The following is an 18,059-nucleotide window of genomic DNA, read 5'->3' on the forward strand; positions in this document are numbered from 1 at the left end:
TGGCTAAGGGTTTGCTTACTTCCTTTGCTGCCTCCTTTAATATAACTGGATAGATCCCATCCATCCCGGGTGCCTTTCTTGTGTTTATCTTCAACAATTTCTCCTCCACTTTACTCCCAGTTATTTCAAGATTCTGTAGCTTACTGCTAGAGCTGAATACACCTCTGGCATTCCCCTCGCTCGTGTGGCCTGACCATTGCCTTGTATAAGGCAATGGTCGGGCCACACCTAGAGTACTGTATACAGGTCTGGAGGCCTCATTTCAAGAAGGATGTAGAGCTGCTGGAATGAGTACAGAGAAGGGCAACAAGATTAGTGAATGGAACAAAGGGGTGCTCTTACGAAGAAAGGCTTAAGTTTTGCAAATTACAGTGTCTGGAGACTAGGCACCAGCGAGGTGATCTGATAGAGGTGTATAAAGCCTTGAATGGTTTGAGCATGCTCAATGCTGATGGGATTCTTCTTCTAGCTCAGAATAATCACCTGAGAGGGCATAAATTCAAATTGAGGAAAGACAGATGTAGGATAGACGTGTGGAAATTTGCCTTTAGCCAGCGGGTGGTTGGTTGGTGGAACAGACTTCCATCCCTTGTCGTGGAGGTTGATAGCTGAAATAAGTTTAAGGCTCAGCTGGACAGGTATTTTGAACGAACAGAGGGGTGAAGTGGCAGTGGGTTTTTTTTTTTTTTTTTTGGCTGATGCTGCATAAGCTTGCTTTCTTGCATCAAATGCCTCTACTAATGCTAATGCTAATACTAATGCTAATGTTACCAACAGCAAATTCTACATGGTAAGCATTTAAGGAAGTAATTTTTGGAAGCTACTAGGCATTTTGTTCCAACTAAGAAATACTGCTCTAGATTCAGGCTCAAATGGATGTCAGATGAACTAATGACACTCGTAGCACAGTAGAAAATGCATGGGATGCACATAAATTGTCAGTCGGCACAGAAGCCTATGGTAGATCCAAGCTGGTCTGTAATCAAGTCACAAAGGAGGTTAGGCAACTAAAGGCAGGTTATGAAAAATCCTTGGCAAAGGATGCAAATAAAAACAGCAAAGACTTCTTTACTTATATAAACTCTAAAAGGAAGGGGATGAATCAAATCAGTTCACTTGATATTAATGGTTTTGACTGTAGATGATCAATCTCAGATAGCTGCCGAACTAAATGAGTATTCTGCATCTACATTCACACATGAGGAATTATTCAAGGAGGAGGGGCCAAATGTTTATCAAACTCTAACAGGAGTTAAATGATTTTACAATAACTGAGAGCAAAGTGGAGGAGAAATTGTTGAAGTTAAACATAAGAAAAGCACCTAGGTTGAATGGGATTTATCCAGTTATATTAAAGGAGCCTGCAAAGGAAGTAAGCAAACCCTTGGCTATAATTATGAGAGCATCCTTGGACTCTGGGGAAGTCCCCACAGACTGGAGATGTGCAAATGTCTCTCCAATTCACAAAGGGGGACCAAAGGGTGAAATGAGTAATTACAGACCTGCCAGTTTGACTTCTGTTTCAGGGAAAATAATGGAGTCTCTGGTTAAAGAAGCATTGCAGGATCATCTAGACAAGACAGCAGTAATAATACAGACACAGCAAGAGCATGGGTTTGTCAAGGGGAAGTCTTGTCTGATCAATTTGATTGGATACTATGATGTGGTCACAAAGGAACTGAATGCAAAAAATAATTTTGATATCATATACTTGGATTTCAGGAAAGCTTTTGATACTGTTGCACATAGAAGACTACTGTACAAATTAGAGCAGTATGGCATTAAGGGCAAGTTGCTAAAATAAAAGGATGAAATGATGGTTGAGTGGGAGAAGACAGAGTGGTGATCAATGGGCACTGCTCTACGTAGACTAATGCTACTAGTGGTGTCCTTCAGGGTTCGGTGTTGGGCCCATTGTGTTTTGTATATTTATCAATGATATTGATGAAGTTATATCAAGCTTAATGTCAAAGTTTGCAGATGATACAAAGGTTGGCTGGGTTGTTAATATCAATAATGATAGTATTATGCTGCAACATGATCTGGAAAAGTTGGGTAGATGGGCTGAGAAGTGGCAACTGAAGTTTAACATTGACAAATGCAAAACACTGCATATGAGTAGCAGTAACCCCAGAGAAATGTACCAACTATGTGGTGTTACACTCAGGGTAGTGAAGAATGAAAGAGACCTGGGAGTAATTGTGCAGTTAGATATGAAGTTTTCTGAGCAGTGCAGACAGGCTGCCAGAGTAGGTCATGGGGTCAGTGATATACAGGAATTTTGTGAGCAGGGATAAGGAGGTGATTATCCCCCTGTATAAGGCAATGGTCAGGTCACACCTTGAGTACTGTGTACAGATCTGGAAGCCTCATTTTAGGAAACATGTAGAGTTGCTAGAATAAGTACAGAGAAGAGCAACAAGACTGGTAAAGGGAACAAAGGGGTGCCGTTATGAAGAAAGGCTTAAGTTCTCTAAATTGCAGCTTCTGGAGACCAGGCACCAGCGAGCCAATCTAACTGAGGTGCCTAATGTCTTGAATGGATTAAGCAAGTTCAGTACTGATGGGATTCTTCCTCTTACTCAGATTAGCATTAGTATTAGTAACGGCTGCATGGTGCAAGAAAGCCTATGGCTTATGCTGCACCAGCCAAAAAAAAAAAAAAAAAAAATCCGAACAAAACAATGATAAAAACAAAAAAAAATAAAATAAAATAAAATAAATAACTAAATAATAATAATTAACTAAAAAAAAAAAAAAAAAGGAAATTAAACCTATCATCCTATGCGCTTCCCTTACCCGAACGTACTATCCAGATGACCTTTGAATTTCCCCAAACTGTCGGCCTCTACCACCCATGAAGGCAACTTATTCCAGTAATTTATAACTCGCTGGCTAAAATAGAACTTCCTGCAGTCCAATCTAAACATTTCCCCCCGTAACTTGAATTTATGTCCCCTAGTTCTAGCATCATTTATAATCTTGAAAATTTTGTCCTCATTCATTTTACTGATGCCTCTCAGAGCCTTAAACACCTCAATCAAATCTCCTCTAAGGTGTCTAGTTTCCAAACTCTGCAACCCACATATTCGAAGTCTTTCTTCATAAGGACACCCTTTTGCTGATCTCACCAGGCGAGTTACCTGTCTTTGCACCCTTTCAAGAAGCTCGATGTCTTTCTTTAGGTGCGGTCTCCATACTTGAACACAGTATTCCAAGTGTGGTCTAACATAAGCCTTACATAATGGGATTATCACGTCCCTATCTCTACTTGCAAAAGTTCGATAGATCATCGATAGGACACCATGGGCCTTCCTTGCAACCTGTTTACAATGCTCAGAGAATTTCATGTCTGACAGTATCGTAACACCCAAGTCCCTTTCCTCCAGTACTGGGTTTAGTTGAACTCCACCAAGTGAATAAGTTATTTTGGGATTACGTTTCCCAGGTGTAATACCTTACACTTTGTTGGATTAAAGCACAGCTGCCATTTTTCTGACCATTCCTGAAGTCTATCTAGGTCTCTCTGAAGAAGCTCAGCTTGACAGTGATCATTAACTACTCTACCAATTTTAACATCATCTGCAAATTTAGATATCATGCCCTCTATCCCTTCATCGATGTCGTTTATGAAAATTAAAAACAACAGCGGTCCTAATACTGATCCTTGGGGAACCCCACTTCTTACATCAACCCAATCTGAGGAATAGCCATTTACAACCCTCTGCCTCCTGCCCTGAAGCCATCCTTCTATCCATCTAAGGATTTTCCCAGTGATTCCAACCTGTTCCAGCTTATAAAGCAACCGCTCATGTGGGACTGAGTCAAAAGCTTTGCTGAAATCTAAATAAACAATATCGAAATTATTCCCTAAATCCAGCTCGTGAGTGACCCTTTTGAAATAGCGAACCAGATTTGTTAAACATGATTTTCCCTTTACAAAACCATGCTGAGTATCCTTGAGAATTTCAATTTGATCCAAATGATCCTGAATTCCACCCTTGATCATTGCCTCCATGATTTTCCCTATACTGAAGTCAGACTGACAGGTCGATAATTTCCAACTTCACTTTTAGAGCCACCCTTATGTATGGGACATACATTGGCACTTTTCCAATCCAAGGGAATCTCCCCAGAGTCTAGTGATGCTCGCATAATTAGTCTCAATGGTTCAATGCACTCGCTTGCTGCCTCCCTTAAGATTATAGGGTATATTCCATCAACTCCAGGAGCCTTACTGGTCTGTAGGCTCGAAAGTTTTTTCATTAAATAATCTTGCGAAATTTCAATATCATTAGTTACATATTTTTTAACTTCGCTCCCACAATTTCCCATTGCCACAAAAGGCTTTTCATTTGTAAATATTGATGCAAAATAACTGTTGAGTTCATCTGCAAAGGCAGCTGGTGTATTTATTACTATTCCCTTTCCCTTACGTAAAGGTCCGATCTGGTTTGTCCTGCTCTTCTTGGCATTTATATATGTGAAGAATTCTTTATCCCCCCCTCTTTGCTCTGTTTGCTAGTGATTTCTCATAAACTGCCTTTGCTTGTCGAACCTTTTCTGTGGCTCTATTACACATCACCTTGTAGCTGTTATAGGCTTCAGTACTTTTTATTGCTCTGTAACCTTTCCATGCCACCTTTTTCTGCTCAAGTAATGGGGCAACTTCACTATTCATCCAACTTGGAACCCTTCTCTTGGAGTATTTTTTTAATGGTATATACGCATTCAAGGCATCTGTGATTAATGTTTTAAAAGCGTACCACAGTTCAATTGTATTCATTCTCTGCGCGATATCTACCCAGTTAATAGAGGCCATGTAGTACCTTAAGGCATCGTAATTTCCTTTTCTGAAATTAAAACCCATTCCTTTGCCCTTTACTTCTGCTACCTCTCTCATCATCATCCACTGTAGAACTCCGTGATCACTTCCTGCTACTGGTTCCTCTACTGTCAGCCCTGTTATGTCATCTGATTCACGTGTGATGATGAGGTCTAGGATATTCTTTTCTCTAGTACTTTCCCTGACATGTTGATACAAATAACAGTCATCTAGTTGATTTAAAAATTTTGTTCCCCATGTCGAGTTTCCTTCCTATTTACTCCAATCAATTAGAGGCAAATTGAAATCACCCACAATAAGGCATTGACGCTTGCTTGCCCATTCCATTTGCATGTAGAGGCTTTTGTCATGATCTTCACAATCACCTGGTCTGTAGATTACTCCTACTCGCATTATACCTTTGTTTCCAACTATCTCACACCATACAGACTCTATACTAGCATGTGAAATGTCTGAATCCGGGAAAGCTATCGTCGCACTCAGGCTGCTTCTGATAAGAAGCATTACCCCACCACCCCTTCTATCTAACCTATCCTTCCTAAATACATTATACAAGCCATACTGAAACTCATCATCCCCAATTTCCGGGTGGCACCACATCTCTGTAAGCCCTATTATGTCTGCGTTACTTGTTTTAACCAGCAGTTCGAATTCGCTCATTTTATTGACGACACTTCTAACGTTACTGTATAAACAATTAAGATTTACTGTTCTTGTATATTTAACAACCCTTGAAGTTTTTTAGGCTCTCTTCCCTGATATTAGCCTGATTACAAACTAGATTACAAACCTGAGGGGCATAGATTCAAACTGAGGAAAGACAGTTATTATTATTATTATTATTAGCCATATGGTACAAGGAAGACTGAGGCTTATGTTGCACCAGCCAAAAAAAAATTTCTGAATTACCCAGAGAGAGAGAGGGGGGGGGGAATCACCAAGAAAGGGAAATATGATGATATCCAGCTCAGGACCCTGGGTGTGCCAAGCCCATACTCACCAGATGTGAGCCCCTGGGGTAAGTTGTAGAATAGATGTGCGGAAGTTTGCCTTCCTTTAGCCAGCTGGTAGTTGATTGCTGGACAAACTTCCATCTGTTGTTGTGGAAGTTAGCTTAAATAAAATCAAGGCTGAACTAGACAAACATTTGGAATGAATGGATCAGTGAAATGAGATTTTTTTTTTTTTTTTTTTTTGGCTGATGCTGTATAAGCTTGTTTTCGTGCATCATATGCCTCTACTAATGCTAATGCCACTTAAAATGATATTAAAAAGGATTGTGGACAAGGGGTACTGCTAAATTTAGCAGAATGAACCCAAGGACCACAATGGAATATAGATAAGCAGAATGTGGTAAAGAAAGGTGGAAGACAAGCTGGTTTAACCAGAAGGCAAAAACTATGGATTTTATTTATTTTTCAGGTACATACGTACCTGAAAAATAAAAATAATACATTAAAAGAAGTACCTAATGCTGTAAATCCGATGATTTTAACATCCACTTCAAGAAAATCTTCTGAAATATACATTTGCATTTCATTTACTTAGCACTACTTTTAACCTGGCTTCCATATGCTTTCAATTCAAACTTCAATATGGTTTCACTGTTTTAACCACATTCTACGTATATTTCATGTTAGAAACAGAGGCCTTACTTCATGCCATCTTTCCTTTGGTTTTGAAGGCTGATCCTTGAAGAAGATGTTAAAAATCATCGAATTTACAGCATTAAGTACTTCTTTTAATGTATTATTTTTATTTTTCAGGTACCTACATATTTTTCCATAGTTTTTCACTTTTCCGGTTTAGTCAGCTTGTCTCCTCTCTCTCTCTCTCTCTCTCTCTCTCTATATATATATATATATATATTTTTTTTTTTTTTTTTAATATATATTTTTATTAATTTCTATCTCTCTATTTAATTTTTGGATTAATTGGATTATATATATATATATATATATATATATTACTCATGAAGGTCTCAGTCTCTGAGCAATAAACAGGCTGCCAGGAGAGCTCACAGGGTACCCTCAATGACATAAAAGAATTTTGGCAGAAGACTCAAGGAGGTGGTTATTGCATTGTATAAATGAATGCATACAGAGTACTGCATGAAGATCTGTATGCTTGAGTACTGTATACAGATCTTAAAGCCTTATTTTAAGGAGGATGTAGATTTCTTGAAACTGGTGCAGAGAAGAGCAGCCAGATTAGTCAAGAGCACAAAAAGGTATTCATACCATGAAAGACTTCAGTTGTGCAAACTGCAATGCTTGGATACGAGGCACCTGCAAGAGACCTGATTGAAGTATTGTAGCTTTAAATGGATTGAGTAAATTAAATATTGATAGCATCCTTACTCTTTTTTGGACAACATGCATAAGGGGATATAAACTTAAATTGTGAAATGGATGGCTTCAGGATAGATGTGTAGAAGTTTTCTTTCAGCCAAAGAGTAATTGACTGCTGGAACAAACTTTTATCTGGCATTGCAGTTTGAATAAATTTGAGGATTCATTAGACACACTATTAGAAGGAATGGAAGATGAGAATAGTAGGGTTATTTATTTATTTATTTATTTATTTTTTGCTAATAATGTAGAAGCTTGCTTCCTTGCATCCTTTGCCACTACTAATACTCAGTGTATTAGTAGTGGCAAAGGATGCAAAGGATGACTTTTTTTCAGCCCATACAGCATGCACTAATTTGCATGCTGTATGGGCTGAAAAAAGTCAAAATAACTCATTATGAAACCCTACTCCCTCTGCTTTAGATCAGCTGCTTACAACTTTGATGGGAACTTCAGAAATTCCTCCAATCACTGGGAATTGAACCTAGCCATCCCAAATGAGTGGCAGATGCCATGGAGGGTGTGGAGACATAGATAAATATATCTCTGAGTTACTTTTTGTGTGTTGCGTGTGAGCGCGTGCGCGCACACACACACACACACACACACACACACACACAATCTGAATTCAGATAAGTAAGATACTATCCCATTTGTTGGGATGCTCCTGATTTGTATAAGATCCTGATTCTGTAGCTCTTGGGTAATTTTTTCATTTGGGATACTCTCCAATATGACACCCTGTAAAATGTAGTCAAAGAGCAGGCTGTTTAGCTGATATAAATGTGCTTACATTAACAGGAAAGTTAGTATATTTGGATACTGGTTGACTGCAGTCTTGCCAGATAACTGCTTTAATACAAGCAGAATTTAAAAAAAGAAAAAAAAAGGGACTCTGATGTTATGTTTCCTGGTTGCTCATGTGGTCTCATGGCTGAGCCCATGAATTTACGGAATGAAGATCTGAGATTTCCTCTAGTGACAGTAGAGAATGTAGAAACAGTATTTCAAAACAGAAAAGGTTACTTTATTCTTCAACTAAATACAAGCTTAAAAAGACAGTGGCATTTTATGCTAAATGGCTAATACCAAAGACTGTTAACGTTCAAATTCATTTTAGAGAAGGGATTAAAAACAAAAGTACTTACCTGATTTCACTACGTGTTCAATAGAAAGGTTCATGCTGTTGGCCAGGTGTCCAAGAACACTAAAGATTACAGTACCACACATAAGACTAGTGAGAAAATCCATAACCACAATGAGGGCACCATCCCTAATAATATAGTTGAAGGAATATAGTTAACATCTATCTGATATTATCATTGAATTTAATATTACGTATTACTATATAAAACAGTTCTCTAATCTTTGTCCATTTTTTTATTATTTATACATAATTAAGGAATTATACACAGTGAATGCTGACTTATGTTGGAAACTGTGTGTGTACAGCACTCTAATAACTGTGCTATTGCGCAGAGGCAGCAAGCAGTTTGGTGGATCCACACTTTGACTATGCTGGCAGGTTCAAGCTATTATCACACAGCCCCCCACACCAAAGACAGAAAGAACAGAAGAAGAAGAAATTGTATGCATAAGGCACATACCATACACAGTGCCCTTCACGGACAAGCTAGGGGTTTACACAAAAGGATAATACAACATAATAAACACGGATGAGAAAAAAAAACCCAGTATTATTATTAATTATACAACTGTATTATTAAAGATTGAAGCACAAAAAATGACACTATAAAAGGACCTCTCTTAGTAAGAGGTCCTTTTATAGTGAAGGCCAGTCATCTGAGCAGGTGCAAAAAAGGTTGGAACATTGGAGTGATGGATATGTGTGAATGCATGTGATGTCTTATTTATGTCCTTTGAGTCACTTGTTATGAAATGTTTTGAAAAGTAAAGAAAAGGATTTACTACTAAGCTATACATTAAGAGTGGCTATGAACTATTTTTCTTCCACTGAGTACTTTGTGTTTTCTACTGTGAACAAAATATCTCAGAATTCAACATAGACAGTTTAAAAAGTTATGAACAATGTGATTTAGATTAACAGTTTTTTAAATAAAAATTAACTTTATGCCACAAAAATGTTAAATCTAAATATTAATTAAGTGGTCAAAAAAAAGCAATGCAAAATTATATACTTCAACTCAATAATCTTTTAATTTCAGTACTAGTTGGTATAGTTTAAATGACATAATTTAGCAGAAATGTGCATGGGTTACTTTTTTTTTTTTTTTGATTTGGTAGTTTTTGGCGCATCGGCTTCTGTGGCCATATTGCACCTCCAAGGTTTTTGCAGTACTTTGATCCAAGCCCGAGGCGGGAATCGAACCCGCGACCTTTGGGTTGCCGGGCAGGTACTTTACCCACTCGGCTAGCCCGGTCGGCCATGGGTTACTGTTAACGCAAAGTGCCTACTCCGTATATTCTTTACAGTATAACAAATAACTTGGTTACTGCTACTATTATTTTTATCATTGGATAATAATACTCAAACATCGATTCTTCTCTGACTATACAAATATTAATTACTGCTCCCTATATTTTAATGCATGGTGCTGCTGTATGTTTCTCAGTCTATGCTGAACACATACAGAGAGCTCTCCATTTGATATCTGCAGTTAACTTTTCTTTAAGGAGCTACCATCATATGGACAGAGGCCAAAAACAGGGTAGTCCAGTTGGTGGCTGATCTTTTTCTTGGCGTGATTAATGCTCAAGAAACAGTGTACCAGCTCATAATACTTCAGTTTACTATGTCTGCATAAGTGTGTGTTTGTGGGCTGATGTACATGCTATATTGTCAATAAAACACAACTCTCTCCACTTGAGAATGGATAACTAAAGTCTCAACTGAAGAAGCATTTAAGCATTCCTACGGTCTCTAATCAAATACAGAGCACTCCAAATGAGCGACAATCGTGTTACTCATTTGGAGATGTTTATATTGCAATAGATGATCATGTGTCATATGGGAAAGTTCTTTAGAAATGCACAGGGTTGTTAAAATTAAAATATCCCTATGTAGAGGACTCTGGAGCGAGTTCTAAGGCTTGTACTGAAGAGAAATTTGGATAACAGGTACAATAAAGAATGCGCACCCCATTTATTGGAAAAAAAAAATAGTTACAAACTTTGTCACTGTATGGCGCTATGTCACTGTATGGCACATAACTATCTTAGTTACGATTATGCATATGGGAAACAGCAACACCAGAGCAACATATCAACTCTGTGTACTACACTGACAGTGGTAGAGAATGAAAGGGACCTGGGGGTGGTTGTGCAGGCAGATATGAAGTTTTCTGAGCAGTGCAGATGAGCTGCAAGAGTAGCTCATGGTGTATTGTCGATGATATATAGGAATTTTTCTAGCAGGGATAAGGAGGTGATTATTCCCTTGTATAAGGCAATGGTCAGGCCACACCTAGAGTACTGTACACAGGTCTGGAGGCCTCATTTCAAGAAGGATGTAGAGATGCTGGAACGAGTACAGAGAAGGGCAACAAGTTTAGTGAATGGAACAAAGGGGTGCTCTTACGAAGAAAGGCTTAAGTTTTGCAAATTACAGTGTCTGGAGACTAGGCACCAGCGAGGTGATCTGATAGAGGTGTATAAAGCCTTGAATGGTTTGAGCACGCTCAATGCTGATGGGATTCTTCCTCTTGCTCAGAATAATCACCTGAGAGGGTATAAATTCAAATTGAGAAAAGACAGATGTAGGATAGACGTGAGGGAATTTGCCTTTAGCCAGTGGGTGGTTGGTTTGTGGAACAGATTTCCATCCCTTGTCGTGGAAGCCTAAATAAGTTTAAGGCTCAGCCGGACAGGTATTTCGAACGAACAGAGGGGTGAAGTGGAAGTAGTTATTTTATTTATTTATTTTATTTATTTATTTTTTTTTTTTTGGCTGATGCTGCATAAGCTTGCTTTCTTACATCAAATACCTCTACTAATGCTAATGCTAATTTCTCCTCCACTTTCCTCTCAGTTATTACAAAATCATCTAGCTCACTGCCAATGTTTACTTCACCTACGACATTCCCCTTCCTGAATAACTCCTCATGTGTGAATGCTGACGCAAAATACTCGTTTAGATTGTTAGCCACCTGAGCAGGATCCTCAACTGTTGAGCCATCAATATCCAGTGGACCAATCTGATTCATCCCTTTCCTTCTTGAGTTTAAATAGGTAAAGAACTCTTTTCTGTTTTTCTTTGCATCCTTTGCCAAGGATTTCTCATAATCTGCCTTTGCCTGCCTAATCTCCTTTGTGACTTGGTTACAGACCAACTTATATCTATCATAGGCTTCCAAATCACCATTAATTTGTATGTATCCCATGCATTTTTCTTCTCTGCTATATGTCTCATTAGTTCATCTGACATCCATTTAGGTCTGAACCTTGAACAATATTTCTTAGTTGGTATGTAAAGCCTGGTAGCTTCCAAGATTAGTTCTTTGAATGCTTCCCATTTTGAATTTGCTGTTGGTAACATCATTAGTTGGTCCCACTGTACAGAATTTAAATACTGTCTCAGACCATCATAGTCGCCTTTACGAAGGCAAAAACCCTTCCCTTTACCTCTGATGGTAGTTACCTCCTTGAGAAAATCCCACTTCAGCACACTGTGATCACTGCCACCTAGTGGTTCCTTTATCTGCAGATTCTTAATGCATGAAGAATCACTACTGACAATCAGATCAAGAATATTGCTCCCTCTAGTTGCCTCCCGAACATGCTGATGTAGAAAACAATCATCCAATAAATCCACAAAAGCCTTGCTAGTGTGTGAGTGACCAACCCACAAATTCCAGTCAATATCTGGGAAATTAAAATCCCCCATTATAAGACTCTCTGATTTACTGGCCCACTCTATTTCCCTGTACAGTATCTTATTATACTCATCAGAGTCATTAGGCCTATAGCACACTCCTACTCTCAATTTTGATTTCCCTATGCTTATGTCACACCAAACTGACTCGACACTGCCATGTCCATCGATGTCGGCTGGATTCACTTCCTTGGATTTTATGTGTTTCTTAACTAATAGTATAACCCCTCCTCCCTTCCTATCCTGTCTATCCTTTCTGTAGACATTGTACTCCCCAAATTCCAGTTCTGCATTCCTTATATCTGCGTGACACCACGTCTCTGAAATCCCAACAATATCTGCCTTTGATGTTTTGAGCAATACCTCAAATTCATCAAATTTATTTAGTAAACTCCTAGCATTGGTGTACACACAAGTATACATGCTCCTGCTCTTCCTCTTAGCCACCCTAACACAACCCATGTGTTTACTTGTTTCGCGATGACTCCCAGCAGTCTCTGAAATCTTACAATTGCTGTCAAAAGAAAGTTGTGGGATGGATAGTCACTGGGTGTGCAGGAGTGCCTGCATATCTGTTTACCACGTTGTCACTTAAATTGAATTATGTTCACTGCTGCTACTACAAGTGTAACTAAAATTTGGGCCCCTAATAGTTGTTTAAAATGTGTTCAAAAAGATTTCACTATGATTCTCAATGAAACAAAAACTTATTGTGTAGGTAGAAAAGCATGGAAACAGAACACTGGGGTGTAAATTTGATATTAGTGAAGGAAACAACCATCACTAAGAAATGACTGCAACTCCATATTTTTTTGCAAAACAACAACCAAATGCTCTATGGGATCTAAGAAAGGAAGATACCTAAAAACAGATGAAGTTGTATTATATTTTGTTACCAAGATAAGTACAAAAGGATTGCCTGCAAGTAATGCAACTGAAGGCAGGAGAAATTGCCAAATCCCTTGGAACAGATGAAAAAAACTTCAAAGCAAAGAGAGATTGGTGTAATCGATTCATGCGGCTTGTAGGATTATCGTTAAGGCAATAACAATAATGATTTATAAAAAACAACAGATGCTTAACTTCCAGTGACACATAATTCAATTGAGGAAACAATAAAACTATGATTTTAGTCAAATAGGAAATGTTGAAAAAACCCTGGTATTCTTCGATATGCCTCGAATTTATACTGTTGATACTAAAGGTGCTAAGAAATCAAGATTATTGGTACAGGTTACGAAAAGCAGCATATCACTGTGATGCTATGCATAACTGGCAGAGGCCAAAGGTTACCACTATATATAACTTTAAACCACAAAACAATATCAAAGAATGAAATCTTCCCCAAAGATGTTATTGTGTGGACAAAAAAACATGGATGGATGATGACTGGTTAAAAGTTGTCTGGAATAGACATCTGGGTATGCTACGTAATATACCTAGTATGTCGGTTCTTTGATGCTTTTCTTGTACATTTATCTGAATAGTTAGAGAATAAGTTGACTGAAAAGTGTAGTGACTTGGTTGCTATTCCTGGTGGTATGACTAGTCAACTGCAACCCTATGACATTTCAGCCAACAAACCATTTAAGGACTATTTGAGGAAGGAATGTGAGTCCTGGTTGTTGACTGAAAACCTTCCGTTCACACCTCTTAGTAAGATAAAGAAAGCACCAGCATCAAAACTTGCAGAATGGGTGTTAATAGCTTGGAACATAATCCTGGAGACAATAGTAGGCCACTCTTTTAAGAAATGCTGACTCATCTTTAAATGGCACAGAGGTCGAGAATGTGTGGAAAAATGTGGACTCTGAGTGATTCAGAGTCCACATTTTTCCACACAAAAAGTGTTTCAGAAGAATCAGACTTTGAATGTGAAGAAGTTTTAGACTGATACTACAGAAGCAAATAAAGTAAAATATATGATAAAATGTCAGTAAATTGTATTCTGCTGAAATAAATTTTTTTTTTTGTCAATTTATTTTAGCATTTCATTTTTTCAGTGTTAGTGGTACTGAAAATAATGGTGCATCTTACATTCGATGGAATCTTAGAATCAACGAAATATATATATTTCAATATTATTAATATAATCTTCTTCTTTATCTTTGCCTTCTTCCCACATTTATATGGGGTTGGCATTACCATCCTTAATTCTTTTTCTCCATTCCTCCCTATCCTGGGCTCTCTCTCTCCTCCATCCTCTCTCTTTTAAATCCTCTGCCACATTGTCCTTCCATCTCAGCTTAGGTCTCCCTCTCCTCCTCTTCCCTATCACCTCCAACTTTTCACACCTCTTCCCCACATATTCCTCACTTCTTCGTTCCACATGTCCAAGCCACCTCAACCCAGATTCATGCATTTTTTTACTTAGAGCCCCCACCTTAACCGTACCTCTTATGTAGTCATTTCTTATCCTGTCCTTCCTCGTCACACCACACATCCATCTTAGCATCCTCATCTCCGCCACTTCCATCTTCTTCTCCCGGGCCCTTGTAATCGCCCATGTCTCAGCACCGTACATCAATGCGGGTCTAACCACAGTTTTATACTCTTCCCTTCGTTCTACAATTTACTTTCTTATCACACAGCACCCCACTCATCTTTCTCCAGTTCAACCATCCACACTGCACTCTATGCTGTATTTCTGCACTCAATCCTCCATCCCTCTCAACGTTCGATCACAGATACTTAAATTTCGAGACTGATGGTAGCTTTTCCTCCTGCAGTTTTATAAAACTCTCATCTTCTCCATTCAATATCATATATTCTGTCTTTGTTCTACTTATCCTCATGCCTTTCTCTTCCAACGCTTTCCTCCAATTTCTTCTCTACCTTTCCTTGGGATGGTTCGCACAGTACGATATCATCCGATATCGTACGAACAGCATACTCCATGGTGTTGTTGTTGTTATTTGGTTTTTAGGAGCATTAGCAACTAAGGCCATGTTGCTCTGGGGATATGCGGTGGTCATTCCCTGACATTTCCGCATCTTCCGTATTTGGTGGTCACAGGCTCGAACCCTGGTCCAATCAAGAAGCGTGTGCTATGCACTGCTGCTCCTGTCCACCTGGCTACGGAGGCGCCTACTCCATGGTACTCTACTCTTCACTTCTCTCATTAACACATCCATTACCAGATCAAACAGATATGGGCTAAGAGCTGATCCCTGGCGCAGTCCAACTTCTACGTTGTTTGTTTGTTGTTGTTGTTATTTGGTTTTTAGGAGCATTAGCAACTAAGGCCATATTGCTCCGGGATATGGCGCCTCCGTAGCCAGGTGGGAAGGAGCAGCAGTGCGTAGCACACACTTCTTGATTAAACCGGGGTTCAAGCCCGTCACCACCAAATACGGAGGATGCGGAAAGGTCAGGGAATGACCACCGCATATCCCTGGAGCAATATGGCCTTAGTTGCTGATGCTCCTAAAAACCAAATAACAAACAACAACAACAAACAACAGCTCCGGGATATGCGGTGGTCATTCCCTGACCTTGGTAATCATGGTAATCAGGTAATCATGGAGAAAATCCATGATTTTCTCCATGATTACCTGATCAGCTCGAGACCTCTTAGGATTTTCATTAAATTTAGTAATAATTTATACTATATTAGTACTAAAGCACACAGCTAATAATAATGCTTGTGCCATCAAAGTCATTTGATATGTGCAATATATGTATATTTACCTGTGCATTTTATTGTTGAATGGATTATAGCTGCTGAAGCAAATCAGAGAACCCCAAGCAACTCCAAGAGAATAAAGGACTTGTTCGGCTGCACTACTCCATACCTAATCATATAATGTGTTTTTGTTTTAATTAAAGATTTTTAAATAACTAAATTTTATTTCACAAAAAAATTGTAGATAATATTAACACCAAGGCTGAAGAAAAATACTTAATTTTATTCCTGCTGATAACAAATGACAGATATTTCTCAACAGTTTTGCAATTTGCTGAAAATATTTGATTGATCTGGATATTACACTACCCTCATACATCAGGGTAGTTGCACTCCATCTTGGAAGACAAGCAACATTTCAAATAAATAATACTGGCTAAGAAAGAACACTACAGAGCACTTGTATAAATAAAAATGCTTAACTCTAAACAGAAACACTATATTTCAAATATATTTAAACTTCTCTGCATAAACAGATTATTAGTTTATATTCTATCCTCCTGTAAAGATGTCACCACCACAGATAGAATAATAATTATACTACTATACTATTGGAGGATACCCACATACAAAAGAAAATAAGCTATAACCTCTGTGAAAAAACCTTAATGAGGGTTATAGATTCTTTTTGTGGGGTCCTCAAAATTCTGGGGGTCCTCCCAATGGCAGTATACAGTTATTTTTAATGCAGAGAAAAGCATTAATATATACACTGAATGGTCACTTTATTAAGTACACCTGCCTTTCTCATGAAATGGAGTGCTCCTTCAGTAACAGCCTTGTGCATTTGTGGCATGCAATATAAAGCAGGTGGTACATAGGAGATGCTGTATATGAACAATTCAGTGTGAGAATGTGCAATATGAAAGATTTATGCATCTTTGAATGGGATACACATCAGTCAGCACCAGACATGCTAGTATGAGCACCTTGGAAACTCTACTGGGCTTTCACATATGACTGTCTCGGATGTATTGAGATTGATCTATGACATCATAACAACAAGCCAATGGTGATCCTGTGGTTGGAAACAGCTTATTGATATGAGAGGCCAATGGAGGCTGACAAGACTTATGCAAGGTAACAGAAAGGCTACTGTCAGTCAAACAACAATCCAGTGCAACAGTGGTAATTAAAGAGGCACCGCAGCACACAAAATGTTTTGCAGCCAATGACCAGGTTTCAGAAAAAAAAACAAGAAGTTACAAAAAAATAATAATAATAATAATTATTAACTGAACCTATTACAATAGGTTCGGGAACACCAAGACTTTACACTCATGATTTGGAAAATGTCTTCTGGTCTGATGAACCATATTTCATGGGCCCATGGACTTGTTTTGGCATATGACACCAGTGGAGTAACACTTGGATGCAACAGGCTATATGTAAATTGTTTCTGACTGGTATCCATTTGCAGATGGTTACAGTTATATCCATCTGTGAATATGTTCTTTCAACAGGATAATGTACCATATCACAGGGCCAGAATTGTACAGAACTGATTCTATGATCTGTATATCACGAGAGCAAATTCAGCCTACTGAGGTAGCCTCCCCAGTCACCAGATCTCAGTTGAACTGAGCTCCTGTGGAATGAGATGGTTGTAGATTTCTGCTCTGAAGAGCAGAAATCTACAACCATCCAAAGAGCAACAATTGTGGGTAGTAAATGAGTGAACCTGAACTACCATCCCTGTGGCACATCATTGACACCCAAGTCCAGGTATCAATGATGTGCCACAGGCTTTTCTGAGGGCCGGGAAACCTACTTGCTACTAGTTAAGTGTATCTAATAAAGAGGCCACATGGTGTATATTAAATCTTAAACTAAATGTTTTCAATCATTACTCTAAGGTTAACAGTCCTAAACCTTTGTAATCTGAAGACCTTATTTATTCAAGCAGTTTTTATTGGATAAGATGATTTAATTGTAGCATAGTGAAAGGCCGAGAAGCATGTTTTCCTACTTACTCTGTGATGACTTTCCAAACAGAGCAAAAATAGGTCTGAGCATGTGGATGACATAAGTCAGATGTGGAATTCTCTCTTTTGAAAAGTAAGCAGCCTGGCTTTTCTCTAAACTTATACGTGCTCCTATACTAGTTTTCTCATGGATTTTTTGCATTATTAGCTATAATAATTTAAAGGACTGTATCCCAGTACAATATTAATTGCACTTTATATGTTGCTATTAATAGTAACCTCAACAGCCCCGTATACTTTTAAATTTGAGCAGAAAATAAGTGTAGATGAAAAAACTCAATCCAGAAAATATAGTATGAAATCTTATCTCATGCTTTACAAATATGGTAAACCTCATTAA

The 18,059-nt window shown here is 38.3% G+C and overlaps 1 protein-coding gene across 1 annotated transcript in view; it reads right to left on the reverse strand.

Annotated features, from left to right (window-relative positions):
- LOC150081017 (sodium- and chloride-dependent glycine transporter 1-like) overlaps positions 1–18,059 on the reverse strand; it is a 455,858-nt gene that overhangs the window by 258,062 nt on the left and 179,737 nt on the right. Inside the window, exons 8-9 of the mRNA XM_090380891.1 lie at positions 15,740–15,843; positions 8,346–8,470 (exon numbers count right to left, since the gene is read on the reverse strand). Of these exons, the coding sequence (XP_090237017.1) occupies positions 8,346–8,470; positions 15,740–15,843 (229 nt within the window). The remainder of the gene's footprint in view (positions 1–8,345; positions 8,471–15,739; positions 15,844–18,059) is intronic.

The sequence above is a fragment of the Mastigoproctus giganteus genome, chromosome 9, assembly GCF_048544385.1.
Source record: "Mastigoproctus giganteus isolate SK-2022 chromosome 9, ASM4854438v1, whole genome shotgun sequence".
Lineage (NCBI taxonomy): Eukaryota > Metazoa > Arthropoda > Arachnida > Uropygi > Thelyphonidae > Mastigoproctus > Mastigoproctus giganteus.